The sequence below is a fragment of the Myxine glutinosa genome, chromosome 1 (assembly GCF_964187855.1).
Source record: "Myxine glutinosa chromosome 1, kmMyxGlut1.1, whole genome shotgun sequence".
In the NCBI taxonomy this organism is placed as follows: Eukaryota; Metazoa; Chordata; class Myxini; order Myxiniformes; family Myxinidae; genus Myxine; species Myxine glutinosa.
The window spans coordinates 122,915,169-122,942,120 of record NC_136261.1 but is presented as its reverse complement, the minus strand read 5'-3'; the positions used below and the strand labels follow the sequence as shown (position 1 = coordinate 122,942,120).

Here is a 26,952-nt window from a genome sequence, read left to right as displayed (position 1 = left end):
CCTGAAAACACATGTACAAATCAAAATTCACTGGTTGCAAATGTATTCAGCACCTTCGGTCAGTACTTTGTGGAAGCACCTTTTACCGCAATGACTTCTACGAGTCATTTAGGGAAGGTCGGTCTGTACCAGCTTTGCACACTGAGATGGTGAAATATTTGCCCATTCATCAAGTGAAAATTGATCCAGGTCTGCCAAGTTTGATGGGGATCGTCGATGGACTGCAATCTTCAAGTCTCACCATAAATTTTCAATTGAGTTCCTGTCAGGAGTTTGACTGGGCCACTCAAGAACATTTATTTTCTTCTTATTCAGCCACTTCATGTGGCTTTAGCTTTGCGTTTTGGATCATTATCCAGTTGAAATGTGAATCTCCTACCCAGTTTCATATTCATGGCTGACTCGAGCAGGTTTTCATCAAGGATTCTCCTGTACTTTGCAATGCCCATTGTTCCATCTATCCTGACAAGCTTGCCAGTCCATGCTGATGAAAAGCAGCCTCATAACATGATGCTGCCACCATAATGCTTGACAGTGGAGATGGTGTTGGCTGGGTGGTGTGCATTGATAGGCTTGCTCCAGATGTAACATTTTGAAATTAGACCAAAAAGTTCAATTTTTGACTTGTTTGACTAGCTTTTAGATGCACTACTTCAGTAATGGCTTTTTTCTTGCCACATGTCCATAGAGGTCAGATTTGTGAAGGGAACAGTATATTGTCGATTGATGAACACTGACCCCCATCTCGGATGTTGGAAATTTCAAAGTCATTGTTGGATTTACAGTGACATACCTAACCAGCACCCTGCTTGCCTGGCTCCTGAGTTTGGATGGCGACCTGATCTGGATAGATTTTGGGTGGTGCGATACATCTTCCACTTCTTAATGATGGATTTCACCAAACACAAAGATAGTAAGGGAAACATATGAAAATCTGTTAACTAAATTGTTACCAAAAAATTTCTTCACCAATATGTTTGTAAAGGTGTGTAATAACATGTGTTAAAATGTTGAAGGTCAACTCCCGTGGGAAACCCAGAAAAAAAGTTGTTGAATTCGGGTACCGAAAAAATTTTTTCGAGAATTTTTATTTTTTTTAATCGGCCCTTAAGTAACTTATGAGGGGTCAAATAAGGGTTTTTCATGATTCTGAGTTGATTGTTAACATTTATATTTCACCACAGACACTCCTTTGTGGAAAAATAATTTCTAAATATATCTCATTTTCTACTTTGCAGGACATGGAGTCTAGCAATATGGATGAAGACGTTACTCCACCTGTGCTCAATTGCTTCATCTGTGCATGCTCGGATACACCAGCTGAAAGGCTCATACAGGCAACTCCAAAGGGATACTCAACTTCATTGAAACAAGCAGAAACTGTCGAAAATGTTACTGTTGTGGAACGTATGAAGGAGGCTCAAAAGGAAGGAAAACTGAGGTACCACCAGAAGTGTAAAAATGATCTGTACAACAACTTTGTTGCAACCACCAAGAAGTCAGCTCAAGCATCAAAGGCAGAGAAAGAGTCATCAAAGTTGAAGAGAAGACGCACTACTTGTGAGTTCAGTTCATCAACTGGCTGCAGTTCTAGAAGATCACAGTCAGTTGACCTCCTGTATAAGGATGTATGCATTCTTTGCAACCAACCAGCCCAGCTCTACAAAAATAATCCAGCACAAGCTAGAAAGAAATACAGAGTGCCAGATAATTTGACTGCAGATACACTGAAGGCAAGCTTGCTGAAGACAGCACGGAGTCGCGGGGATGACTGGGGCACTGAAGTCACTGGACGCCTGGAAGGGATCAACGACTTGGTAGCAGAGGAAACACTGTACCATTTGCGATGCAAACTTATGTTTGCGAGAGGTGACAGTTTGTCCAAGACTGATGAGGAAGGAAAAAGGAAGAGAGGACAGAGGAGTATCGATGAGGAGCGAGAGGCAGTTTTTATTGAATTCTGCGAATGGTTAGACTCAGAATTAGAGCATGGGGTAATGAACATGGACCAAGTCCATGAAAAGCTGCAGGAGTTTGATCAGTCACCAGAGAAGAGCCTTTCTTATTCAAAGCATTGGCTAAAGATAAAACTTCTAGAGAAATATGAAGACACCTTGTATTTCACAACACAGGAAAGAAGGGCAGATGTACTCTGTCTCAAAGATGGCACCGACAATATTCTGCGAGGGCATCATGCTAATCTTGACCATGGAGATGAGAAGACTCAGATCATAAAGACGGCACTCAAGTTCATATCCAATGATATTGCCTTGATTGATTTAGGTCCAAAGTCATACCCCACCACACACAGTATGACTGACATTGATAGTCAGCTGACACTTATTCCTGCAAGCCTTCAGATGTTCTTGAGACCGATTGTCAAGACAGACGAAAGAGTTGCCGTTTCGGGGCAGAATTTTATTAAGGCCTGTCGACCTCGGTCTGGAGTATTGCCACACCAAATGGGGCTTTCCATACAACTTGATCATAGATTTGGGTCAAAATGGATGCTCAACAAGTTCCACCGGCTGGGATACACTGAGTCTTACACGGAGACACAAAACTACAAATACTGCTTCCTTAATAGTAGGAGTGGAGATGATGTTCCAGATACTTCTGGCACTCTTGACACCATTGTGGAGGAAACCGATGAACAGATCAATGATGAGGTTGCGGTTGATGCTGCGCTTGAGGATCAATCAGTGATGACAGCCAAAGTGCCAGCCAGTGAAAGTGAATTGTCAAGTAATGATCAGGTGGTCTTTATGGAGGTTGGGGAAACAAACAATGCAGTCACTCAGTTTGTTGGAGACAATATAGATTTAAACATTGTCTCTATTCACGGAAACACTCCCTTTCACTCAATGAGTTGGATCGAAGTCACCTCTCCGGCACCACCTTTGCCAGATCCACAGACAACAGCAGCTTTCCCCCGGGTGAAGTTGAAGGCACTCGACAAAGCTAAGATCCTGAGAGGAACTGAAGTAAAGATTATTCCATTTACGAACAGGAAACAGATAGGAACGAACGCGATCATGTTTCTCCCCCTCGCTGAGCTTTCCTCCTCCCTGGCTCATGATCAGCCACTCCTCACTCCAGGTGACACACTCTGGGCAGCGGGGTGGGTGATCAAAGCCAACGATCCTGAGTTCCCACACTCAAACTGGAATGGCTGGATGAAGAGAATCCATGCTAATGATGCAAAGCAGAGCACACAGATCGAGTTCCTCCCAGTTATTGAAGGAGACCCTAATGACCTCAACACCATCTTCACCACTCTGAAAGAGTGCATACGGCGCGCTGGGGTCGCTATAGTGACCTTTGATCTTCCGATTTGGCTGAAGGCTGTGAATATAATAAAGCAGGCAAATCTACCCGTCATTCCAAGGTTGGGTGGTTTTCACCTGCTGAAGTCTTATCTTGGATCAATGGGTAACATCATGGAAGATTCTGGACTACTAGATGTGATCCAGTTGATCTATCCTGGAAGTACGACAGCCAACCACATCATGGATGGAGGATGTTTTGACAAGGCAATCCGTGTTCACCTCCTCATCGATGCAGCCATCTATCAACACATCATGTTGATATGTCTGTTGTCAACTCTGTGAATGTCAACTCTGTTGTTCAGAGCATGTCTCTGAACCCCAGTGACTATGGATGGACAATAGGTGTGCATGGGTATGAGCCAGTTCCAACACTGGACCCCACGGCTCCTGAGGAGCTATTGCAGTTCACGAGCTGTAATTGTCATGGAGATTGCAGCAACCGGCGATGCAGCTGCAAGAAGAATGGGGTCACGTGCATCTCGGCCTGTGGAGTCTGTAATGGCATTACATGCAGAAACTGCAGTCATGATGTTGTTGAGTCTGAAGAAGACATAGACAATGACTGTTGAAACTTCTGACATTGTGAATGAGAAATAACTCTTGAGTATTATATATGTATGTGAAATAAAAGCTACTTTGTGTGTAAATGTAAAAGTGAAAATATAAATGTTAACAATCAACTCAGAATCATGAAAAACCCTTATTTGACCCCTCATAAGTTACTTAAGGGCCGATTAAAAAAAAAAAAAATTCTCGAAAATATTTTTCGGTACCCGAATTCAACAGCTTTTTTTCTGGGTTTCCCACGGGAGTTGAACTTCAACATTTTAACACATGTTATTACACACCTTTACAAACATATTGGTGAAGAAATTTTTTGGTAACAATTTAGTTCACACATTTGTGAAATATCTCATAAAATGCCCTTACTAAGAGAAAATGAGTGATTTTGAAATCTTCTTATAACCCTCTCCTGAACGGTGCTTCTCCACCATTTTATGTCTGACTTCTTTGGAAAGGTCCTTGATCTTCATGTTTGCCATGTTGGTTGACCAAGTTAGTTGCACCTTAAAACTCCTTTGAAAAGAGGGGAAGCTTAATTTTCAAGTTATACTGCTGATTACATACAGGTGAAACCTATTACATTTATTTTGTAACCTTTCAAACAAATAATTTGCTCCTGAAGTGATTTGGGGATAATTAGGTGAAGGGTTTAAATACTAATGCAAATGAGAATCATCTTATTTTCTCTGTTAATCTAACTTATTCACATTTTATCTGCATTGTTTAGCTTTATCACCTTGGAGTAGTTTGTGAAGACTCTATATATTCCGTTTGATTTTACAAGCATCATGAAATAAGCTCAGTTGGCATCAAAATGGAAAAACTTTGGAGGGGGGTAAATACTTTTGCAGGCCACAGCAGTTCATAATCTTTATCCAGCACTAACAGTTTTCTTGTTTTAGATGGAAAATATAGTGCTGCATCAAGTCTATTTTCTTATCATTATTGAATTGGTAGGTCTTAGAAGGGACTCTTTATCACCTTAATTCTTCCAAAAGTGTTTGGCATATAAATGCTACATCGTTGCTTGCGCTATATTGAGGAAACATAACTTCGTCTTTTCAAAAAAAAAGGAGTTTTAAAAAGTAAAGTATTAATATTAAATTTTTTGGAATGAGCATACACACTTTCGCTGCATGGAATCAGCTAATAAATAAACAACAACAAACATTAAACTCCCAAGCCAAATTGTGAGGGCGACAAAGAAGGAATTTGCAAATTGCCAAAAGTTTGACACACCTGACTATATTACTCTGCCATTGTCCTAATTTATAATTCTCCTTTAGCAAACAAGAATAGTTTTGAAATTCAGCCATTAGGTAAAGGCTCACAATCCACCCATAAAATATAGGCAATACATTTTGTTATGATGGTGGTAACCTTATAATAAACAATCAGCATATGACCACGTCCATATATGGTCCGATTGAGTATACGCTTCCTCTCCATGACACGTTGACACGTTGCGAATGGTTCGACGGATGTGCGGAGTATCGTTGAGAGAGAGGAAGACAAATGATGAATTGCGAAAGATGATGGGAATAGAGCCTGTGATTGATGCTGTGAAGAGGAACAGGTTGAGATGGTTTGGTCATGTGTTGAGGAAGGATGAAAGTGACTGGTTGAGAAGAGTGATGGAAATGAATGTAGAAGGAAGTAGAGGACGGGGAAGACCGAGAAAGACTTGGCTAAAGATGGTGGAAGAAGAAATGCGGGCAAGGGGGTTAACAAGGAGAGATGCAGAAAATAGGGCAAAATGGAGAAGATTGTCATGGGGACCGCAAGGCTAACCCCAACTCTAGTAGGGAAAATGGCCTTTAAAATGCATGTTGTTTGTTGTTGTTGTCTCCATGACACAAAATATCTGCATTTCGAGAACCTCACCAACTTAGACGAATTCAACACGTCAAAAATTCTGTTTGTCAGTGTCACAACAATCTATAAACAAGCTTTGCTGACAGAGGATCAGTTTGGCCTGAAACCAAAAATGGGGTCAGAGCAGCAGCTGCTCTGGTTGTACATCGTCCTAGCGACCTAGTACATGCAGTTACAACCGTGGAAAATAATGCACCGATCATGAACAAAAATGGAGCTTTCATTACCTTTTCTGTGCTTTCCTCCCTGTTTATCTGTCTGTCAATCTTTCTGTTTGTCAATCCATCTGTTTGTCTGTCTGTTCGCAGGATATCTCTAAAAGTTAAGGACGGATTCAGACAAAACCTGGTGGACATGTTGGGTTGTAGGATAAGGACTAATTAATTCGCCTTTGGTGAAGATCCGGACACGGATCTGGATCCAAGAGTTTGTTTTATTTCCGAAGTGATTCTTCACCTTTGAGAGATAGGACCAAAAGCAATATGCAAGTAATGATTAGTTTAAGAAGTCATATTAGTTTACATCTTACCGTTTTAACATCATTGGCAAATAGGGGACATTATCATCGGTTTAAGTTGTCGATCAGTTTTACATCGTTGATAAATAATATATTAAAGAGAATATGGACAGAATAATGAATAATTAATAATTAATTACGGAGAACAAAACATTAGCTCCGCTGCAGCACGTCAAGTGTGAGATGAACCTTTTTTTTTATCACTTCCGTGTTTATTAATTTATTTATTTACCATTGAGCTTCAGTGTGTCTAATCAAGCCATAACATTTTTACCATTTGAGCTTTTGTCATCAAATCTTCAACAAACCTTTATTATGAGAATATGGAGAATATAAATGAATAAAATGTACAATTTTTTTCAACTGTCGTTTTCATCAAGTTTACACCTGGGGTTTGGGAGGTGTCAGAGCAGTACACAGAGAATAAGAAATGGAATTATTGATGTAAAATGTGACTCCACTGCCAGGACGGGATTTGGGTCAATCAAACCGGAGAAAATAATAGCCAGTGACACCAAGGAGTCGGGCATGTCCTGTAGGAGGCAGGATTCTGTTAAACAGATTATGTCTGGTTTATCGGCGGTGGCCTGCATTAAGAGATCTGTCAGCTTGGAACGGAGACTTCGGATATTTGAGGTCCACACAGGTAAGGACAAGGGAGGAGCTGCTGATAGGGCATATTAATGTGGAAAGAAGCAAGGAAAGTAAAGCTGCAGCTGCAGTGTCATTTGTGAAAAGACTGGAGAGGAGCAAGAATGTAGCTGGCCATCAATTTCATGTTCTGATGAGGAGGCTGTAAGATGGTCCTGTTCCATGCTCAAGCTGATCTACAGAAGACGTACTATCGGACGATGAGGTGGTTACTCCTACCTTGCCATCTCCATAACTCCATCACTTGCCTTGCTCCACCTACCTGGACTCATTCAATTCACATCGCCCCCCTCCCCCATGTAAATGTGGGCAAATATACCCTATGTAAATATGTATGCACATATGAAACTATTACATACCTACTACATATCATATTTTATTGTTTTATGTCATATATAATTTTTATTTGTGTGTAAATGAACTGTATAATTTGCTGATTAAATTGTATAATTTGTGATTTATTAAGACTTTACATATGGAGTATTGGAGTGCTGGAACATATCTGCTGTATTTTAGTTAATTGTTATGGGAAATAGCTGATCAGTTTAAGTTGTGTTTTACAGGAACATAACCCCAACGTAAACTGATCATTACCAGAATGGCATGATATTTCAAAAAGTTGTGGATGGGTTATGACAAAAAGATGACAGATCCGACCTATCAGTGGGATACAAAACGAAAACTGTTCAGCCTGGCGGACGTATGCGTTCTATCCAGTATCGTTCTAGTCTTAAAACTTTATCTACCTTTGACATCAACTTGATAAGAGCATCTTCATACATCGGGATTCCTTCATACAATTATCCATCAAAATACATTTAACCTCAATTTCTTCCAATGAATCATTTCCACAGACCAACATACAATCAAGCATTAGCAAAGTTTTGGCATTTTCGTATAAAATATGCAGTTTGTGTAGACCGTAGAGGAAGGCTGGTCTGCAATACTATGGTGCAGTGACCTGCAGTAGCTAAGTCTACCTCCACCCTCCTCACGCTTTATGGACTACTTGCTTGAGGTTTAGGGATTCACTTTTCCTTTGTTGTATTGTACATTTGATTTGGCATGCAATTGTGTCTTTGTTGATGAAAATTAGATTTTTGTAGTAAGTTTGTGGCAGTATCTGCTACTCTTTTTTAGGGCTCAGCCATGTTTAACAAATTTACACATCCACCTTCTTTACTTGATGTATGTAAAATACATTTTTTTAATACAAGTCTTTTTCAATCGAAAATCTATTTATAACGGCCCATGAATAAAATCTGTTCACCTAAACAGGACTCTTTTGCATAAAAATATGTAAATATGCATAAAAATGCAAGGGGAATATGGCTGACAATGCCAATGCCAAAACATGAGCAAACAAGATAGGGACGGGATCATGATGCAAAGTTCATCTCTACATTTTCCTACCACCACCTTTTTTATTTAACTGATCTAGTATGTAAAGCAATCTGTTTGTTAGGCTGCCAGGTACACAGCTGAAGCCTGAATACAAGTCGGCTTTACAAGATAGCAGCTTGTGCGTATGCTAAAACCTGACCACTGAGCAGATTTTTCAAACTCACAGAGTCCACACTGTTTAAAGTCTGTAGACTGATTACAGGTAGTAATTAAGCTAGCATCCACTAATTGTTTGCAATTGGCTTGCAGTCATGTATGAATGTACTGCCAAAGCCAGACTACGTGTTTTTTAAGCTAACAGCATGTGTGCAACTGGCAAATCCTGATCACTAATCATAAATAGTTACATGGAGATAGTTGCAGTGCATTGCTAAAGCAATTAGCAATTGATTGTGAACATGCTATGCTTTTTTTGACATCTAAATAGCCATATGATACAAGCTAACTTTCTTAAAAAGTATACATTTGTACTCTTTTCAGTTTCAGGTCTTTCAACATTGAGGATTTTGTGAGGAGTTCAAAAGGTGCTCCCTATAATTTCTTTGATATGTAATATGGATAGCTAGATTTATTACCTCCGCCACCAAAGGTGGATGGAAGTTATGTTTTCACGCATGTCTGTCTGTCTGTCTGTGAACAGGATATCTCAAAAAGTTGTGGACGGATGATTTTGATTCAATGCGATTCTGTATTGTGATATTTATGGTATACTCTGGGATACAAAACGTAAACTGTTCACCTGGCGGAGGTATGCTCTGCTCTCTACTGAGTGCCGTTCTAGTTTTCCAGTTGTTGTACCTTAATAATTAGTGCAAAAAAAAGATGTGGGGTTGTACCTTGCATATTTTCATGCTCCGTTCCCTATCCTGTTTGCTTTTTTTTAGCATTGCCATACCTATGTCCTTTTGCACTTATAATGCTTTTGAACTAGTAATGTGTCCACAACCATCCTTGACCATGTTATGGAATGTCGGCTGAGGCCCTCACTTTACTATAGTATAACTTTACTTAACTTGGCAATTCTTGGGCATAACTCAGAGTTGATAGCAGTGAAAAAACAATGAAGGAAATAAGGAAAGGAAAGAAAAAAGAAAAGAATAGGAAAAAATATGAAAAAGAAAAGAATAGGCAAAATATGAAAAAGAAAAGAAGAGGAAAAATATGAAAAAGAAAAGAAGAAACAATGTTATTTTCGATACTTGGTAATTTTGAACTTTAATGATGGTTTCTAACTACTTTAGGAATGCTGTTAGACTCGAACACCACCAAAGAAGAATGATAGGTTTTGGATAAGACTAATAACTTTTACCTTAGCAGACTTTTGCTAGTTTTTTTTCTTTCTATTATATTACTGGGGCAGGGCAATTTTCTCCAGCCAACTCTAAATTCAGAGTCTACAGACATCTCTACATTCACAGACATCTCTACATTCAAATTCAGAGCTTGTCTAATTATCTAAATCACAAAATACAGACACTTTTGAAAATATTGTGAATATAATATTTTGAATATGGAATAATGGAATAATGTGAATATATGTCATGATGAATATATGTAATGGTATCCATATGTGATGCATTTTATAGCAAAAGGTGTCACAAACACAAAATGTATTCTAAATGAGATGTACAAGCACCAAAAGTGCCACACCATTACCAACATGTGCAAGCTGGCACCCTGGCCAAAGTGTTGAGATACCGTATTTTTTACATGGTCTAAAGTTTGTGGAAAAGCTGCAACATATGTATGTCATATAAACATGTGCAGATAAGCACATGCAACACCAGCAGGGTCCAGTAGTTAACAGCAGGGACTTTCATGTGTACCTTGAAAGCCAGGAGGGCACACGATAAGTGCTTGTTGATACGGGTCATGGCGAGCAAATGGAGCTGCTGCTGCACCAGTACCAGGCAAGGTCATTCCTCGCTGGGCAAGTGCAGCCACAGGAGCTCCAGTTGGTGCAGATCCCTAAATGAGCAGCAAATGTAGAGAGATGATGGATGAACAAATGTAGATCAGATATAGCATTACAAGTTAAATCCAGGATAACAATTTGATCCGCCTCCCCAGAACGATCCAATGATTTCTAACACAGAGGTTAAAACGTCTGTTATGTTGAGTACAAATGAACGGACACCTACAGTAGGGCTAGTGCACACTACACCACAACGGTAGGGAAATCAGTTTTAACTACCCAACATCTATATAATATTCTCCGTAGGTGATTCTGTCTGTCTGTCTGTGAAACGTCTGTCTGGGGGAGTGGCTACACCCAGTCTGGGAGGGGCTTCAAAAACAAATCACCACCATTTTGTTTCCTCGCATAGCTTTGAGGCCTCTTTTGTTAGGCCCACGATGTCTTTCTCTTTCTCTCTCTCTCACAGTTTCATTTCAACTCTAATTCGATATCTCATTTCATTTTTCACAGTCGCTAATATTGTTTTAGACTCGGTTGAAAAAAACGGGAAGGAAATTAAATTAAAGTTACCGTTTATAGAACAAAATGCATTTTCGAAGGCCTGTAACATAAAGTCCATTGAGACTCTCTCACGGCTTTATGTCGACTCTAATTCACCATCTGATTTCAATTTCCACAGTCGTTAACATGGTTTTAGACTCGGTTGCAAAAAACGGGAACAAGATTTGTTGAAAGTTAATGCACAGGCAGGAAATATCTGAGATCGGCACGGTATATCATACACCGCCCCAATAACACAGACGAGAAATATTCGATGAAAGTTAAAGTTTATAGAACAAAATGCATTTTTAATGAGAAGGCCTGTATAATGTAAACTAACTCTGGAATACACTATTTATTAATACCGTTTGGTTTTAATCTATTTTTACTTTGTAAAACGAAAAGTTTTTGATACATTCAACTTTAAACATGAAGTCACCCGTGACTGATGTGCATTTTAAGACTGAATCAACACGTCTTCGATCAAAATTTTCTTTTTGTAGAAACAAAGGTACATTTTGATTACAACTCAAGCAAAGGAAACCAGGCAATGCCTGTTTCGTTCGGAGCGATTATACACCACCCAAAGAAGATGCGTTTCAATTCGAGGGGAAATAAAATAGTGAAATCTTTAATAAATTTTTTTTGGGTTTTCGCATGTGTTTTCAAGGCTGAATCAATGTGTTCACATCCAGGATTAACAAAGAAACTCCATTTCATGTGTGCATGGACATGCAGTTCACATGTGTAAAATAAATAAATAAACACAGACAGGAAATTGCCGAGAGATATTTTTTCGTTCTTATTTGATAAGCTATGTGCACGTACAATTTAAATACGTTTATTTGACATCTTTAATTTTAAAAATGTCAGTTTGTACGCTGTAACGAAAAGAGTAACTTTGGTTTTCCCGGGACAGAAAGGTGCAATGTAATGTTCTTATACACCGCCCATAAGACTTTTTTCTCAAGGACTTTTCTATTTGAGCTGTATTCTTTATAATGTCGGAATGTTTCATTCTTTAGACGTAGTCACAATAAAAAGTTGCAATTAGGTACTCTGCACGTGGGGAGAAGGGCGGAGCATCGTTTACGTGTTGCCACTCGCGTTTGTAAATACTATCTCCAAAATGAATAAAATAATGAGGGAACAGAACGAGACCGCCAATGAACGTTAACACAGACTTGCACAGGATGCTGAGCAACAAAGACATTGGAAGGTAATGTGTGCTCAACAAACATATACAAGAGCAGCTGTAATGAATCCGGATGAAGTATCGGATAATATTGTTGAAGATCATCATTGCGGTGCGAGTCCGATGACGTCACCATGCATGTACTATTCTGTGAAACATTTCACTAATGAATGAACAGGACAAGGGAGCAGATTTACACTGTGTTGCTCCAAGAGAAATGTTCAATTACCTCTAATATTTGCCGTACTTGCTAGATTGAAACAACTGCCGGAGTGAGGAGGGAGAGGAGACTGGGGGAGGGGGAGAGGAGACTGGGGGAGGGGGAGAGGAGACTGGGGAAGGGGGAGAGGAGACTAGGGGAGGGGGAGAGGAGAATGGGGGAGGGGGAGAGGAGACTGGGGGAGGGGCAGAGGAGTGAGGAGGAGTTGGAAAGGAATTAGGGGGGGAAGAGTAAAGCGAACCCCACTCTCCCCCGTGTGTGGCCCACTCCCCCCGTGTGTGACCCACTCCCCCAGTGTGTGACCCACTCCCCCAGTGTGTGACCCACTCCCTCAGTGTGTGACCCACTGCCCCAGTGTGTGACCCACTCCCCCCGTGTGTGACCCACTCCCCCCGTGTGTGACACACTCCCCCCGTGTGTGACACACTCCCCCCGTGTGTGACCCACTCCCCCCGTGTGTGACCCACTCCCCCCGTGTGTGACCCACTCCCCCACGTGTGTGACCCCCCCCTCCTTGTGTGACCCACTCCCCCTCACCCCCCATGTATGACCCACTCCCTCCCCATCCCCTAACCCCCCCGTGTGTGACCCAATCCCCCCCGTGTGTGATCCACTCCCCCCCGTGTGTGATCCACTCCCCCCCGTGTGTGATCCACTCCCCCAGTGTGTGACCCACTCCCCCAGTGTGTGACCCACACCCCCAGTGTGTGACCCACTGCCCCCAGTGTGTGACCCACTCCCCCTGTGTGTGACCCACTCCCCCTGTGTGTGACCCACTCCCCCGGTGTGTGTCCCACTCCCCCGGTGTGTGTCCCACTCCCCCGGTGTGTGTCCCACTCCCCCGGTGTGTGTCCCACTCCCCCGGTGTGTGTCCCACTCCCCCGGTGTGTGTCCCACTCCCCCGGTGTGTGACCCACTCCCCCGGTGTGTGACCCACTCCCCCGGTGTGTGACCCACTCCCCCGGTGTGTGACCCACTCCCCCCGTGTGTGACCCACTCCCCCCGTGTGTGACCCACTCCCCCCGTGTGTGACCCACTCCCCCCGTGTGTGACCCACTCCCCCCGTGTGTGACCCACTCCCCCATGGGTGATCCACTCCCCCCGTGTGTGACCCACTCCCCCCGTGTGTGTGACCCACTCCCCCCGTGTGTGACCCACTCCCCCCGTGTGTGACCCACTCCCCGGCACAGTGTGCGTGATGTGGGAGGGAGAGGATTTGAGCTCTTGAAGTCACATTTTACCTGAGATGTAATGACACATTTCAAACTGTATTTCCCATGTGCATGCACATGCATTCACATGTTATCAGAAGTAAATAAATTGTGTAGATTACATCATTTGTGGATCTGATAAATTGCCAATAACCATTTTGTAAAACTTAATGTGCAGGTGCAGCATCTAACGCAATATGTCCAAATGTCACACACGTCCATTCCTGTACGGGTGACCCCACTAGTTTATAGATATAATTGGAAATTGGATAGGACAGACTATGAAATGTGTCAGGGATTTGTTTAACAATGTGGATTCTAAAAGCATTACTGCACTAACATGTAGGGACTAAGTTATATATAGGGGGAGGATTCAGAGATGTGGTAGTAAAAAGGTGGAGAGGAACAATAAATGAGTGAAAAAAATCATGCAAGGAAACAATCCTGTAACTCGTTTCCTGTTTCAATAAAGACTTATTATCATCCAGACCATTATGATTTTTGGGCAAGTTTTGTATACAATGAACTAGGAAGATAATAAAGGTGGCAGTATGTCACTCAGAAAAAGTAGATCTCACCGTCTCTTGGTGGGCTGACAGAATGGCCTCGATGTATGCACACTCACCTCTAACCTGTCTAACCTGGGTTTGAATTTCGATCCAGCTACAAACTGTCATCCCGGTGTTTCACAGGCAGGGTGATTCATCAATGTGTGTGCTGACCCACGGATGGACGTTAGGTGGGCGTCCCGTCTGCCAGGATTCGTTGGTGGACATTAAACATCCCAGTGTCCTTAGTGAAGAGGAGGAGAGCTATCGCCAACAACATGAACAAATTCCAAATTCCTGCCTTAACCAGCAGAGGGCATTGCATCAGCAGCACAGCTGCGACCTCAGCCAATGATGCTACCCCACAGCCTTGTGCTGCATACGAAGGAAGAACCTTCTCTTGGGTATCAAGAGATCATACCAGGAAAAAGGTGATCAATCTTATGTTGGGCCCAAACAGGGTAGAAAATATTTAGCTAGGATATTAATCCAAAAGGGGTGTTCTTAGTGAAAGATAATACGCAAATTTAAAACTCTCCAATTTTACAAGAAAGGGGACAGCCAGTTTCATGTGTCTTTCAAAGGATGGCATGTTGGCAATGCTCCTGCTGGCATCTCACCAGAGGGTAAAAGTTAGTAGGATTTAACGCCAAGTTTAACGTCGATCCGAGGGACGGTACACACATTGATGCCTCGCCCTGCCTGTGAGATACCAGGATGACAGTTTGTAGCTGGGCCGAGATTCAAATAAAGGTTAAAGAGCTCAGAGGCGAGCGTGCATACCTCCAGGTTATCGTGCCAGCACGTGTTAAATAATTTGAAAACATGTTCAAATTTAAGGTTAGCCTGTTTGGTGTTTCCATCTTAGTGGATCATGATGTAGGCAGGGGGTTACAATATTGTCTGCCAGTATCTCTATTGCGAATGTAATTTGTCAACAAGCTCCTCCATTAAATTTAAGTCGTTTTTTAAATAGATTTTTTTTTAAAAACCTTTAGAGGCCATTTTTTCCCGCAGAGCGGGGTTGGCCTTTTTTGGGCACCGTGGTCCCCTTTTTGAAGCAATGTTTTATGGCCGGATGCCCTTCCTGCCGCCAACCCTGTTAGTCACCTCTTGCGACACACAGTGAATTACCAGTGAACTGGTACTCAATTTGCCGACCTCGGAAGGATGACAGGCTGAGTCAACACCCCTGGCATTAATTCAGCGATTGACCGGGATTCGAACCCAGGATCCTAGGATCCCAAGCCAGCACCCTAACCGCGAAGCCAACACCAGGCTTAGGTTTTTTTTTTAAAGGTTTTTAAAATAGATAGATAGACAAATTTCACCTGTAGCATAAATATGTGACACAATGTAATCTCGAGGTTAGCAATGTAAAGTATTTTAATTGCAAAGCACTGACCTGCCCATGGTTATTGAACGTCATGGTGAGGTTACTAGTTGAACTTGAGGCCACGTGCGCCATGAAGGGTGTTTTGCTCTGGTTTACTCGGTCGTACATGCCAACACGTCGACGACAGACCTCCATGTTTTGGAAACATGCTTTCACACTGCAATCAGGCCGAGAGGAATGCCTTATAGTCAGGTTCACTATGTCAATAAATTATATTTCGTTCAAAATCATGGTAGATTAGCAAACCTATACATTTTTGGAAAGGTTATAGCATAAGGAAACTAAAAATCAATGTTTACATTTGGAGAGATACCTGTATGGCGGCCATTTTGGATTTTCAAAATGGCCACTGTAAAATACATATTTTGTTCTATTTCTGCCTCTAATTACCCTAAAAACTTTTAAAAATATACTAAACCTATATTTTCAGGGACAAGGAATCCAATGAAAGTATCAAATTAGTGCTATGGGGAATGGTAAGACACGAATCAAAGGTTTTGAATTGCAAAATACTGTCTTTATATTCGCGATAAGTTGCATAATCAAATACATGTTATCATTTTGTACAGGCAGTTAATAACATCAAAATGTGTCACAATAATTCATATCACCAAACATACACAGGGAGTCAGCAAAATCATTTATACACATGCAGTCAGTGTAACTTCACATCTACACGGGCAGTCAATGACAAAATATACACAGGCAGTCAATGGCATCAAACATACACGATTACAGAATATGCCATTTAGAGTTCGTCATCACTGTCCTGTGTGTCGTATCCGACAATATAGTCCGCATCGTTTTCACAGTCCGTTCCACACAAGCAAAGGTCGGTCAAATTGATTGGCAAATCGAATTGGTCGAATGGTCGATCGAATCGAATTCGATGAATCGAATCGAATCGAATCGATCGAATTGGTCGAATGGTCGATCGAAGCGATTGGTCGAATGGTCGAATTGGTCGAATGGAATTGGTCGATTGGTCGAATTGGTCGAATCGAATTGGTCGGAATTGGCAAATGTAAACATTGATTTTCAGATTTTCCATGTAATAACGTTTCCAAAAATGTATAGGTTTGCTAATCTACCATGATTTTGAACAAAAAACATAGTGAACCTGACTATTAGGTTAATGGAGCAGTACTACCTGATAGATCAGAGACTTCATTTTACACAAAATATCAGCAGGAACAACCATAATATCTCGCCAGTCGCTAAACAATGCTGTAGTCCTGGAATTTCAAACAACAAAAATTGCCTTTGCATCCCAAAAATAACAATGAACAGAAATACAGTTGAAGGTGTGTTAATGGCTTTAGAATTGCCATTACAGATGGCTTCATGCCAAGCACACACCACAAGCCACACGTTTCTGCCACTAGGTTTCTATAGAAGATCACTACCAGGTTTGGGCAATCCAAACTTGTAAAAAAGGATTCTAGTAATTCTCACGTCTAAAACAGATCTTCTGGCAGGTTTCCTCCTGTGCTCCTGTGGCTCAAATTTCACTCACTGTGGACTTTCCCTCAGTTTGCACTGAAACTTAGCATTTTAGTAATCCACCTCCTCCATTCTCAAAGCCTATTATTCTTGCTACCCTCCAGCTGTGATAAAATTGGGAAAACACTATTTGAAGTATTGGCAAAATATTGGCTAACTTAATAAATGAACAGAGGCCTCTGCTCAAAACTTACTGGTTGCTGTGTGGGTAATCGAGAAGGTGCTGCATCGTGACGAAAGGGTGGCCCAGTGTCTCTATGGGCGTCACCCGCTTATCAGCGTCAATGGTCAGCATACGCTTGAGGAGGTCTATAAACTCACGTCGATCAGCCTTCTCCGCGAGCATGTCACTCCCTTCTAGTTCTGTTGCCACATTAACCTGGTAGAACACGCAAAACATACAATTCTTTCATTTTGTTTGCGTCTACAACCAGATCATTGCATTGTCACCAGATGAAGAAAAAGAAGAAGAAAGAGCAAATTATATATATATATATATATATATATATATATATATATATATATATATATATACATACATACACACACACACACACACACACACACACACACACACACACACACACACACACACACACACACACACACACACACACACACACACACACACACATACATACATACCCTGGCCCTTTAATGTACAACACACCCAATATAGAATATACAAGGGCATAGAAAAACAATGAGAAAGCCAGTCACCAAAATAATATATATATAATAGTAGCCAGTCACCGTGCAACAACAATAATAATAGTAGCATCATTTGGCAATAATAATAATAATACCAAACAATGAATGTATAATTCCCCACCCCTGCCCAAGCACATCCAAGCTTGGTGAAAGAAAACCTCATGCTCAATCAGTACAGCAGGCAATCAGTACAGCATGGTACAAGGCTGTGAAGACCAATTCACTTTTGGTCCAATCGACAATTTGGTCCAATCGACCAACCAATGGGCCCAATCGTGTAATTCAAACCTTTTTTTTTTTAACTCGCGTTTGTCGTTTCTTAGTCGTTTCTTAGCCACCTGTGGACTTAAAAAAGAACGTGCAGTGAGATCACCTGTATTTTTTCTTTCAAATGCTGTCTTAATACCTGACTGGCTGACTTCCACATTGCATACAAATAGTACGTGCGGCTCTCGAAGGATACTCATAAACCACCAGCTTCCCCCAAGGCATTGTCAAGAGTACAATTCTCTTCTTCCGTTTCATTCATGACCTCTCTGTTTCATTGGGAAATTGTTTTTACCATTTCACAGATGATTCAACATTATGTCGGGCAGTTTCCCATTCAACTGATTTCCATCTCAAAGCAGAACTTGATAACATTACAAACTGGTCCAATACCTGGATCAAAAAACATGACTTTAGTCACAGTAATTCCCACATCAGCTGTTCCTCTCCACAATAGACCATCAAGCAAGCCCACCAAGACACTAATGTGATCAACCTCAATAAAAGTTCAGTCTGTTGACATTCTTGGCAAGAGACTGAATTCTTTATCAGCTATAATGACCTCTCCTGGACAGACCAAATCTCCAAGCTATCTGCTAAAGCCAGGTGCAAACTGGGTATTCTGTGCCAAGCAGCCCTTCATTGGTTCTGCAGAACTCCCCATGATATTGAAGTATTTGTGAAGCATAATGGAGTACGGTATTCTTCTTCCTTGTGGGCTGCCACACCTGCATCCCACCCGATTCAGATAAGCCACGGCTCCGAAAATCATCAACATCACTCGTAAGGAGGTCGTCACAAAGAGCCGAATGCTTTTTCAATGTAGACGTAGACGGGTTGGTGGACTTTCAATCTCATACTGTTTTTCACCTGGACCCTTCAGTCAACTACCCCTCCTAAACTCCAACAGGGCCAGGGATTGGGAAAACAAGGTGACCAGGGATTGGGCAAGAGGCGGAGGGGTGGGTAAAAAGGCAACGAATGAATGGATAAGCAGGGGAATGCACATACATGGGCAAGCCCAGGAGGGAAGATTGGGGATTAAACAGCCACAGGCCGGTTCCAAGAATGGGAGAAAAGAGGAACAAAAGATCAACAACCTGTCTGTGATATGAAAGCAACAGGCCTTGTAGGTCAGCCTCATTGTGGGAAATGCCAATAATTTTGGGAGACTTAGAATCTTCAAATCCTAGGCGAGACAGATGCAATGCTAAGGCGCCAGCCCATAGGAGGGAGCAGTACTCTATTGAGCTACAGACAAAGGCTTTGTAGGCTGTGAATAGTTTTGATTTTCCAAGGAACTATGTGAAACGACAGAAGACACAGTCTGTGGTTGGCTTTGGAAGCTTTGCAATATTGTCAGACCAGATGTCATGCCTGATAGTGAGACCGAGAAAATCAAACAAATAGGTGGGTTCATTTGATGATCCTTCCTGAGTGACAGGACAAGACTGAGATTTTACAGGAACCTCAATTGTCTTGGAGGTATTGCCCTCCAATTATGCTCTAGAGTCTAGACCTACAAAAGTACCCGGAATATTGCCTTGCTACCCAACATATATATATATATATATATATATATATATATATATATATATATATATATATACAGACTTGGCATTTAATATGGAATATATTTTTGTGGGGGTGAACTTGCTTTTCAAGATGACTTACAACCAAAGGTTCATTGGAATTATGTTGAAATTATTCTAGATTTTGTTAATGTGACCTTTAAAAGAAACAAAAACCACATTTGACATTTCGAAGCAAATAAATTGATCCTTGAAAGTGATGTAAACTGATATCGAACTCGATTCACGGTCAGTACTGTGTTAAACTTCTGTGCGTTTTCCAGAAGTATCTCCTTATTTTGCACATTAGACAATTTTTTTTTAACAAAAACAAAAGTTAAATTACGACTGGGATTACAGACAGGAAACTTGCAGTTCAGTTCTCCACGTAACCCCCACGAGCATTCAGGAGAGCACGTACACGATGAAGCATGCTGTTTACGAGATTTGCCAAGGTTTGGACAGGAATCGCTTGCCATGCAGTTACAATAGCCTGCTGCAATTCACGTACAGAGGCAGGCTGCTGGTCCAAGTTGTCGATGTGATGCGTTAATTCTGCCCACAAGTTCTCTATCGGATTCATATCCGGGGACATGGCAGGCCACTCCATATGCTCTACACCACGATCAGCAAGAAAGTGTTGGATCATGTGAGCACGATGAGGCCGTGCATTGTCATCTTGGAAGACAAAGTTTCCTCGAAAGGCTGCCCGAGCAAATGGAAGCAAAGTTTCTTCCAGAATGGCCCTGCACTTGAACTGGTTCAGGATTCCATTCAGAACAACCAGGTCAGGATTTCCCCCTGCATGAAAAGCAGCCCAAACGGTCACCCCACCACCTCCAGCTTGGACTCTTGGCACTATACAATCTTTGTTGTAGGCTTCATGCACTTGTCTGCGCTCTCAGATGCGGCCATCTTGACGATAGACCAGAAATCTAGACTCGTCACTGAAGATCACGTGATTCCAGTGTTCTGGCTGCCATTGACGGTGCTCTCTGGCCCACTGCAATCGGCGCTTGCGGTGTTGTCTGGTCAGACGTGGCTTTCTCAGGGGACGCCTGGCACGATAGCCTGCTTGAACCAGTCGTTGGTTGACGAGCCTTCTGGATACAGGTACATTTGTCAGTTGCTGCCACTCAGCCCTAAGCCGACCAGCTGACTTGGTACGGCCATTGCGGACTAACTGGTGCAGCTGGCGATCATCCCTCGTTGTGGTTCTGCGGGGACGTCCTGGCCTCGGTATTGGAGTAGGGACACCCCTCTGAACATTTCGTTTCAGGATCTTTGACACCTGACCTTGAGTGATGCCATACTGCCAAGCAACAGCACGCTGTTTCATGCCAGAATTTCGTAAAGCCACCCCTAAATGACAAACAGCATTGTCGAGTTGACGGACCATCTCCAGGGGAAGCGGCAATAACTTTTGTAGACGTGCAGCAGTTGTTTCCACTAATACAGAACGCAACAACCCTTACATACCCGATTGTGAAGCCAATCGTCAAATGTACCTGTCCGTACATTTTGTCACACCACCTGTGATATAATCCTGTTATTGACTTCTTGCTGCGACAGACAATCAGTGACATGGTTATTTTAACAAAGAAATCATTGAAGCGTAAAAGAAACTCACCAGATTGATATGCCGAGTTAAGAAAGAAAACCCAAGTCAAGGAAAAAAATAAAATTCCATATTATATGCCAAGTCTGTATATATATATATATATATATATATATATATATATATATATATATATATATACACTCGTGTGAGTGTGTGTGTGTGTGTGTGTGTGTGTGTGTGTGTGTGTGTGTGTGTGTGTGTGTGTGTGTGTGTGTGTGTATATATATACTGAAACGCAAAAGAAACTTACCACCTTTGAAACCTTTAAATATCAACAATAACACTGCGTGTAGTAAATGTGTGAACTTATTTGTGGACAATAGTGTCCTCGCTGTCAGACAAAACGGTCACGGATGGTCACTTGAACCTTCAATGGTCACTTCATAGCACAGCTGTTGAACAGCCGTTTTGACTGTCAGTGATTAGCCAAGGGGTACGGGATGATTTTAATGAGCTGCACGTGATGTCTTGATATTGGCTTTAAAAAGGCCAGTGCAAAATGGGCATTTTGACCGAAAGATTTGACCATTTTGACCAACTTCAAAAAGACTGAAAACACAAAAGAAACTTACCACCTTTGAAACCTTTAAATATCAACAATAACACTGCGTATAGTAAATGTGTGAACTTATTTGTGGACAATAGTGTCCTCACTGTCAGACAAAACGGTCACGGATAGTCACTTGTACCTTCAATGGTCACTTCATAGCACAGCTGTTGAACAGCCGTTTTGACTGTCAGTGATTAGCCAAGGGGTACGGGATGATTTTAATGAGCTGCACGTGATGTCTTGATATTGGCTTTAAAAAGGCCAGTGCAAAATGGGCATTTTGACCGAAAAATTTGACCATTTTGACCATTTTGACAAACTTCAAAAAGACCGAAAACGCAAAAGAAATTTACCACTTGTTTGAAATGTAATAAAATTGTAACAGTTCAAAATAAAACAAACCAACAATTGCTAATTGAAACATTGGCATTTTATTGATGACATGTCAAGTTTTTGACCAAGATACACCATCTCATCAGTTTGTTCTACAGTACAGAACAGCACAGGGTGCAATGTCAGTCCCCTTTCAATAGCGTGTATGGCCACCATTGTTTTGGATACAGGCAGTGCATCGTGGGCGTATACTGCCTACCAGTCTTTGGATGGATTGCTGCTGGATTCTGTCCCACTCAGTCCTCAATGTCTGAAGCAGCTCTGCCCGTGTCCTGGCCCTGCCAACTACGCGTCTCCCAAGCTCATCCCACAGGTGCTCTATGGGATTCAGGTCAGGGGAGAGCGCAGGCCACTGCATGGTGTTGATGTTCTCGCCTTGGAGAAATGCAGTGGTAAAGCGAGCAGCATGGGGACGAGCGTTGTCATGCTGAAAGGTTCTCAGTTCTGGGTGGTCTAGCAGGAATGGCAGCAGATGAGGTCGCAGGATGTTATCCACATACCGCTGGGCGTTAAGATTCCCATCCACAACCACCAGTGGCGTCCTGTACCGGCCTGATATGGCTGCCCACACCATCACACTTGGACCACCCCACCTGTTGGCTTGACGCACGCAACAATCGGCATATCGCTCGCCAGTTCTTCTCCAGACACACTCACGCCCATCAGGACTGTCCACACAGAACCTTGACTCATCGCTGAAAGCGACCTCGTTCCACTGCGCCAACGTCCACCGCTGATGCTGCTGGCACCATCTCTGACGGTTGCGGCGATGGGCAACCGTTATCACGGGGCCTCTGTATGGTCTTCTGGCAGTCAGACCATAGTCATGCAGTCGTCTTCGTGCAGTATCATTGGAGATCCGTGGGTTTGCACGCCCCGGAGTTTCTGCCGCAGTGCGGGATGCTGGACGGAATCGATCCCGCAGGTGACTTCGGACCATCTGCCTGTCCTGCCTTGCAGTGGTGACTCTTGGCCTCGTTGATCGAGGTCTGTCATCTGCAGAGTTGGGGAGGGTGTCTCTGTCCACCAGGGCCGATATCGTCTGGTGTGAACAGCCAAGGCGACGTGCCACCTCACGGTAGCTCAGTCCACCTTGCAGCATGCCCAGGGCACGCTGCCGTTGATCCCTTGACAATCGTGGCATGTTGATTGAAATGCCCATTTTGCACTGGCCTTTTTAAAGCCAATATCAAGATATCACGTGCAGCTCATTAAAATCATCCCGTACCCCTTGGCTAATCACTGACAGTCAAAACGGCTGTTCAACAGCTGTGCTATGAAGTGACCATTGAAGGTTCAAGTGACCATCCGTGACCGTTTTGTCTGACAGTGAGGACACTATTGTCCACAAATAAGTTCACACATTTACTACACGCAGTGTTATTGTTGATATTTAAAGGTTTCAAAGGTGGTAAGTTTCTTTTGCGTTTCAGTATATATATGCAATTGAATTTTGCTCTATTTATACGAACTATCTATGTTGTTTATGTTTTAGCCTGTCGATCATTATCCCCACACGTATTATAAACCAAATCAAAATCATTGTAATCACACTATATCTTAACCTATCTCGACAAAAGTTTTCATTAGAGACCGATTTTCTTGAAAGTGCCCTTTATAGATTTACTGTAGTCACTTCCACATTATTACCTGGTCAAAGAGCTTCCATTTAAAATAATTCCGTTTGCATCAGCTTGTAACTCACAGGTTCACAACTATACAATGCTTGCATATATATATATATATATATATCTGCTTTATACTCTTTGTATATCTGCTGAATACTGCACAAGATCACAGAAAGCAAACCCATCTTTATAGGACTTCCATCATGCTATCAATGATATTGGTTCACGAGTTATCAAACAGAGTGAACCCTATATTCGTCATGGGTGTGTGTCTGTGTGTCTGTCTGTCCGCAGCATAACTACCCGATGATATCATACGATCTTGATGAAACTTGGGTGGGAGGTTGATATCATGATCTAGTTGTGTCCTGCCTAGAGTGGGCGTATTGCGCCCATTGTGGGCGGAGCCACGCCTGAAAAAGATGTCTTTTTAGGGGGTAATCGAGTTCAAGCTAAATCTTCTCTGAGGGAGTTGGTGGAATCTGACAGGGGTTTCGGTATTTGGTTAGGCCAATGTCATGTGTTTAGCCCCAGGGAGCTCGATTTTTCATTTTCGCCCCAAGGTCAAGGTCACATGGTCACGAAATTTAGAAAAGTCGATTTTTGATGGTTTTATTACATTGTTCGCTTCCTGATAGGGTGAAATGTCGTACATGATCTTATATTATCACATACATCATGAAATACAAGTTTTCCAACAAATTTCAGAACATTCGACCTTTGACCAATGAAGGTCACAAAGGTCAAATTTTCAAAGTTGTCGGAATCGAACCGAATTTTCGGTATTGTGTAGCTGACTAACCTCATAACTGATTATACATTATTTTCTATCTCATTTCAAGGTCAGTTACCTTCGTTTTGACATTTCCAGGCCAGCACCACACACAATTATGTATAGCTGGCTCTTAAAGGCCTGCGCACGCAGCGCATTGGGGCCCTTTGTAAATAGGCATGCACACCGAATGTCGGGGGCCGACACCTGCCACGTGGGCCCCCGACCCCCCAGTCCGGGCCTGTTTCGGTTATAGTCCGTGCTTTGTCATTGAATACCGCTCGCTCGTGAACCATCGTTGTCATCCTGACTTGTTGCATTCTATATTTATCTAAATATCAACATTCCCAAGGAAATTATTCTCACCTTCCTCAGCAATGTCATTTATTCTAATTGCTCCACCTAAACAAGCTAACAACCCAACTTAAAAAATTGCTGAACTATCAGCAAATACCCATTATGCATTAAAATTAATCAACACAGCAAAACAACCACATTGCATTCATGGACCTGCACTCCCATTGTTTGGAAAATTTCCTTTCAACTTCTCCACTCCAACTCACCAAACTTGTTCTGAATTTCTCCTCAAAACTCAATGTTCTTTGCTTAATGTTACTTTCTTTCCACTTTCTAAGCCCAAAATGCCGAACTTGCGCACTTCCCATGAAGAGTTGTCGCCTTTGAAGAGTTCACCGTTCCATTATTTAATAATTTCCTTCTTCATTAATACACGATTTCCTGAAGGAACATGTGCTTGTTATATGCACAAAATTGGGAGAATTTTGAATGCATCCCCAACAAGGGACCTATGCTTGCCCCTCCCACACTACCCCCATCATATAATCCATACTTTATTCCCCTCTCTCCCCTCCCAATTTCCTTTCCCTTCTCTCCACATCCAACAGATATTTTACTACTTGTTCCTTATTCTTTCTTTAAAATTCCACTCTTCCATTTCTCATTTACCCCACCCATGTAAACACATAATAAATAAATGATGCCTCCTTAAGCTCACTTTCATCGGTTCTTGCCTTTGCCTTTAATTTGCTGTCTTTCTTAAACTCAACCTCCTGTTTGTTCTACGACAATCCTGTCCTGTTTGTTCGAGCAAATTTCTACGACATGATACTTTCACCAAATAATGTCCTTTCTGCTGCATTTGGATCAACTCTATTCTGTTATACCCATTCTAACATTATTGTACACCACTCCTTTCCTATGCCATCTCCAGGTGCACCTAAGGGGGCTCGGCAATGACGCACGCTGAAAGGGAGTACTCAGTTTTCACTCTGGTTGTTTGTTTGTTTGTTTGCTTGCTTTCTTTCTTGTTTGTCCGGGCGATATCTCAGCCATCCTGGGATATCTCAGCCTATACAAACCCACATTGCAACTTGTCGTTCCCTTGAGCTGGGAAGCTGAAATTTGGGCACAATAGTGAGTAAGTACTTTGTCAAAAACAGTATTTTTTGTTTTTTGATTAATCAACTTATTGATGAGTTACTTAATTATTATCGATTAATTAAGTACTTATATATTTCCTTGCTCTTCTGGACATTATCTCAGGCACCTTTTGAGCTCGGAAGCTAATATTTGGACATGCCATTGACTAAGTGATTTGGCTGTAAAGGCTATTTTAGATTTATTGATTAATCAATTAATCGATTAATTATTTAAATAGTCGATTAATGACTAAATTAATTTTAAAAAATTAAGTTGCAGATTCGGATGAAATGGTGGTGGTTTATGTATTCTATTAGCCAATTGATTAATTATTAGATTTTTTATGACTATTATTTATTTTCATTACTAGTCATTTATATATTTTCTTTCTCATCTGGGCAATATCTCAGGCACCATTTGAGCAAGGAAGCTGATATTTTGACATGATAGTGACCAAGTGATGTGGCAAGGATATTTTAGATTTATTGATTAATCAATTAATCGATTAATTATTTATTGATTAATAAATTTTTGTTTTTTTTATTATTATTAATGACTTATTCAATTACATTTCTAAAAGTTACATCTTCGGATGAAGCACTGGTGGTTTAGGTATGCTATTAGCCAATTGATTTAGAAAAATATATTATGAATAACTTTTATTGATTTTAATTATGCAATTAATCAATAAATTATTGTACACCTCTATGAGCTGCACGGCGGTATTGCCTGGCGACAGAGGCGCCCTGAAAATGCCGCGCTGGAGTATATTTAATTATTTGGCATGGTGGCGTTGTACTTTGAATGTATCTGTTTATTGGGCAGTGTACTTGTTTTCTTACTTTTTATTTTGTGCCAATGTCCGAGCTGTATCTCAGAGCCGGCTAGTACTTTTGGAATTTTGTATCAATAATAGGAATTAAAATGTGAGGTTGACAATTTTTGACCTTCACCTAATTTTTAAGGTCCAAATTATGTATTTTTTTCCCCCTTTTTACATTTTTCACCAAAACAACTAAGACTTGGCAATCAGAACAAAATTGCCCTCGCTAGATAGCCTAGAGCAAGGCACATTTACACTTAATTTACATCATACCCCTCTGAGTTAAAGGTCAACATCAAATGGCG

The 26,952-nt window shown here is 41.6% G+C and overlaps 1 protein-coding gene across 2 annotated transcripts in view; it reads right to left on the bottom strand.

Annotated features, from left to right (window-relative positions):
* Positions 1-26,952, bottom strand: part of LOC137427970 (homeodomain-interacting protein kinase 2-like) — a 262,675-nt gene that overhangs the window by 82,733 nt on the left and 152,990 nt on the right. For both annotated transcript variants that reach the window (XM_078776683.1, XM_078776686.1), the window contains exons 6-8: positions 17,066-17,250; positions 15,378-15,525; positions 10,167-10,308 (exon numbers count right to left, since the gene is read on the bottom strand). In XM_078776683.1, coding sequence (XP_078632809.1) covers positions 10,167-10,308; positions 15,378-15,525; positions 17,066-17,250 — 475 coding nt within the window. The remainder of the gene's footprint in view (positions 1-10,166; positions 10,309-15,377; positions 15,526-17,065; positions 17,251-26,952) is intronic.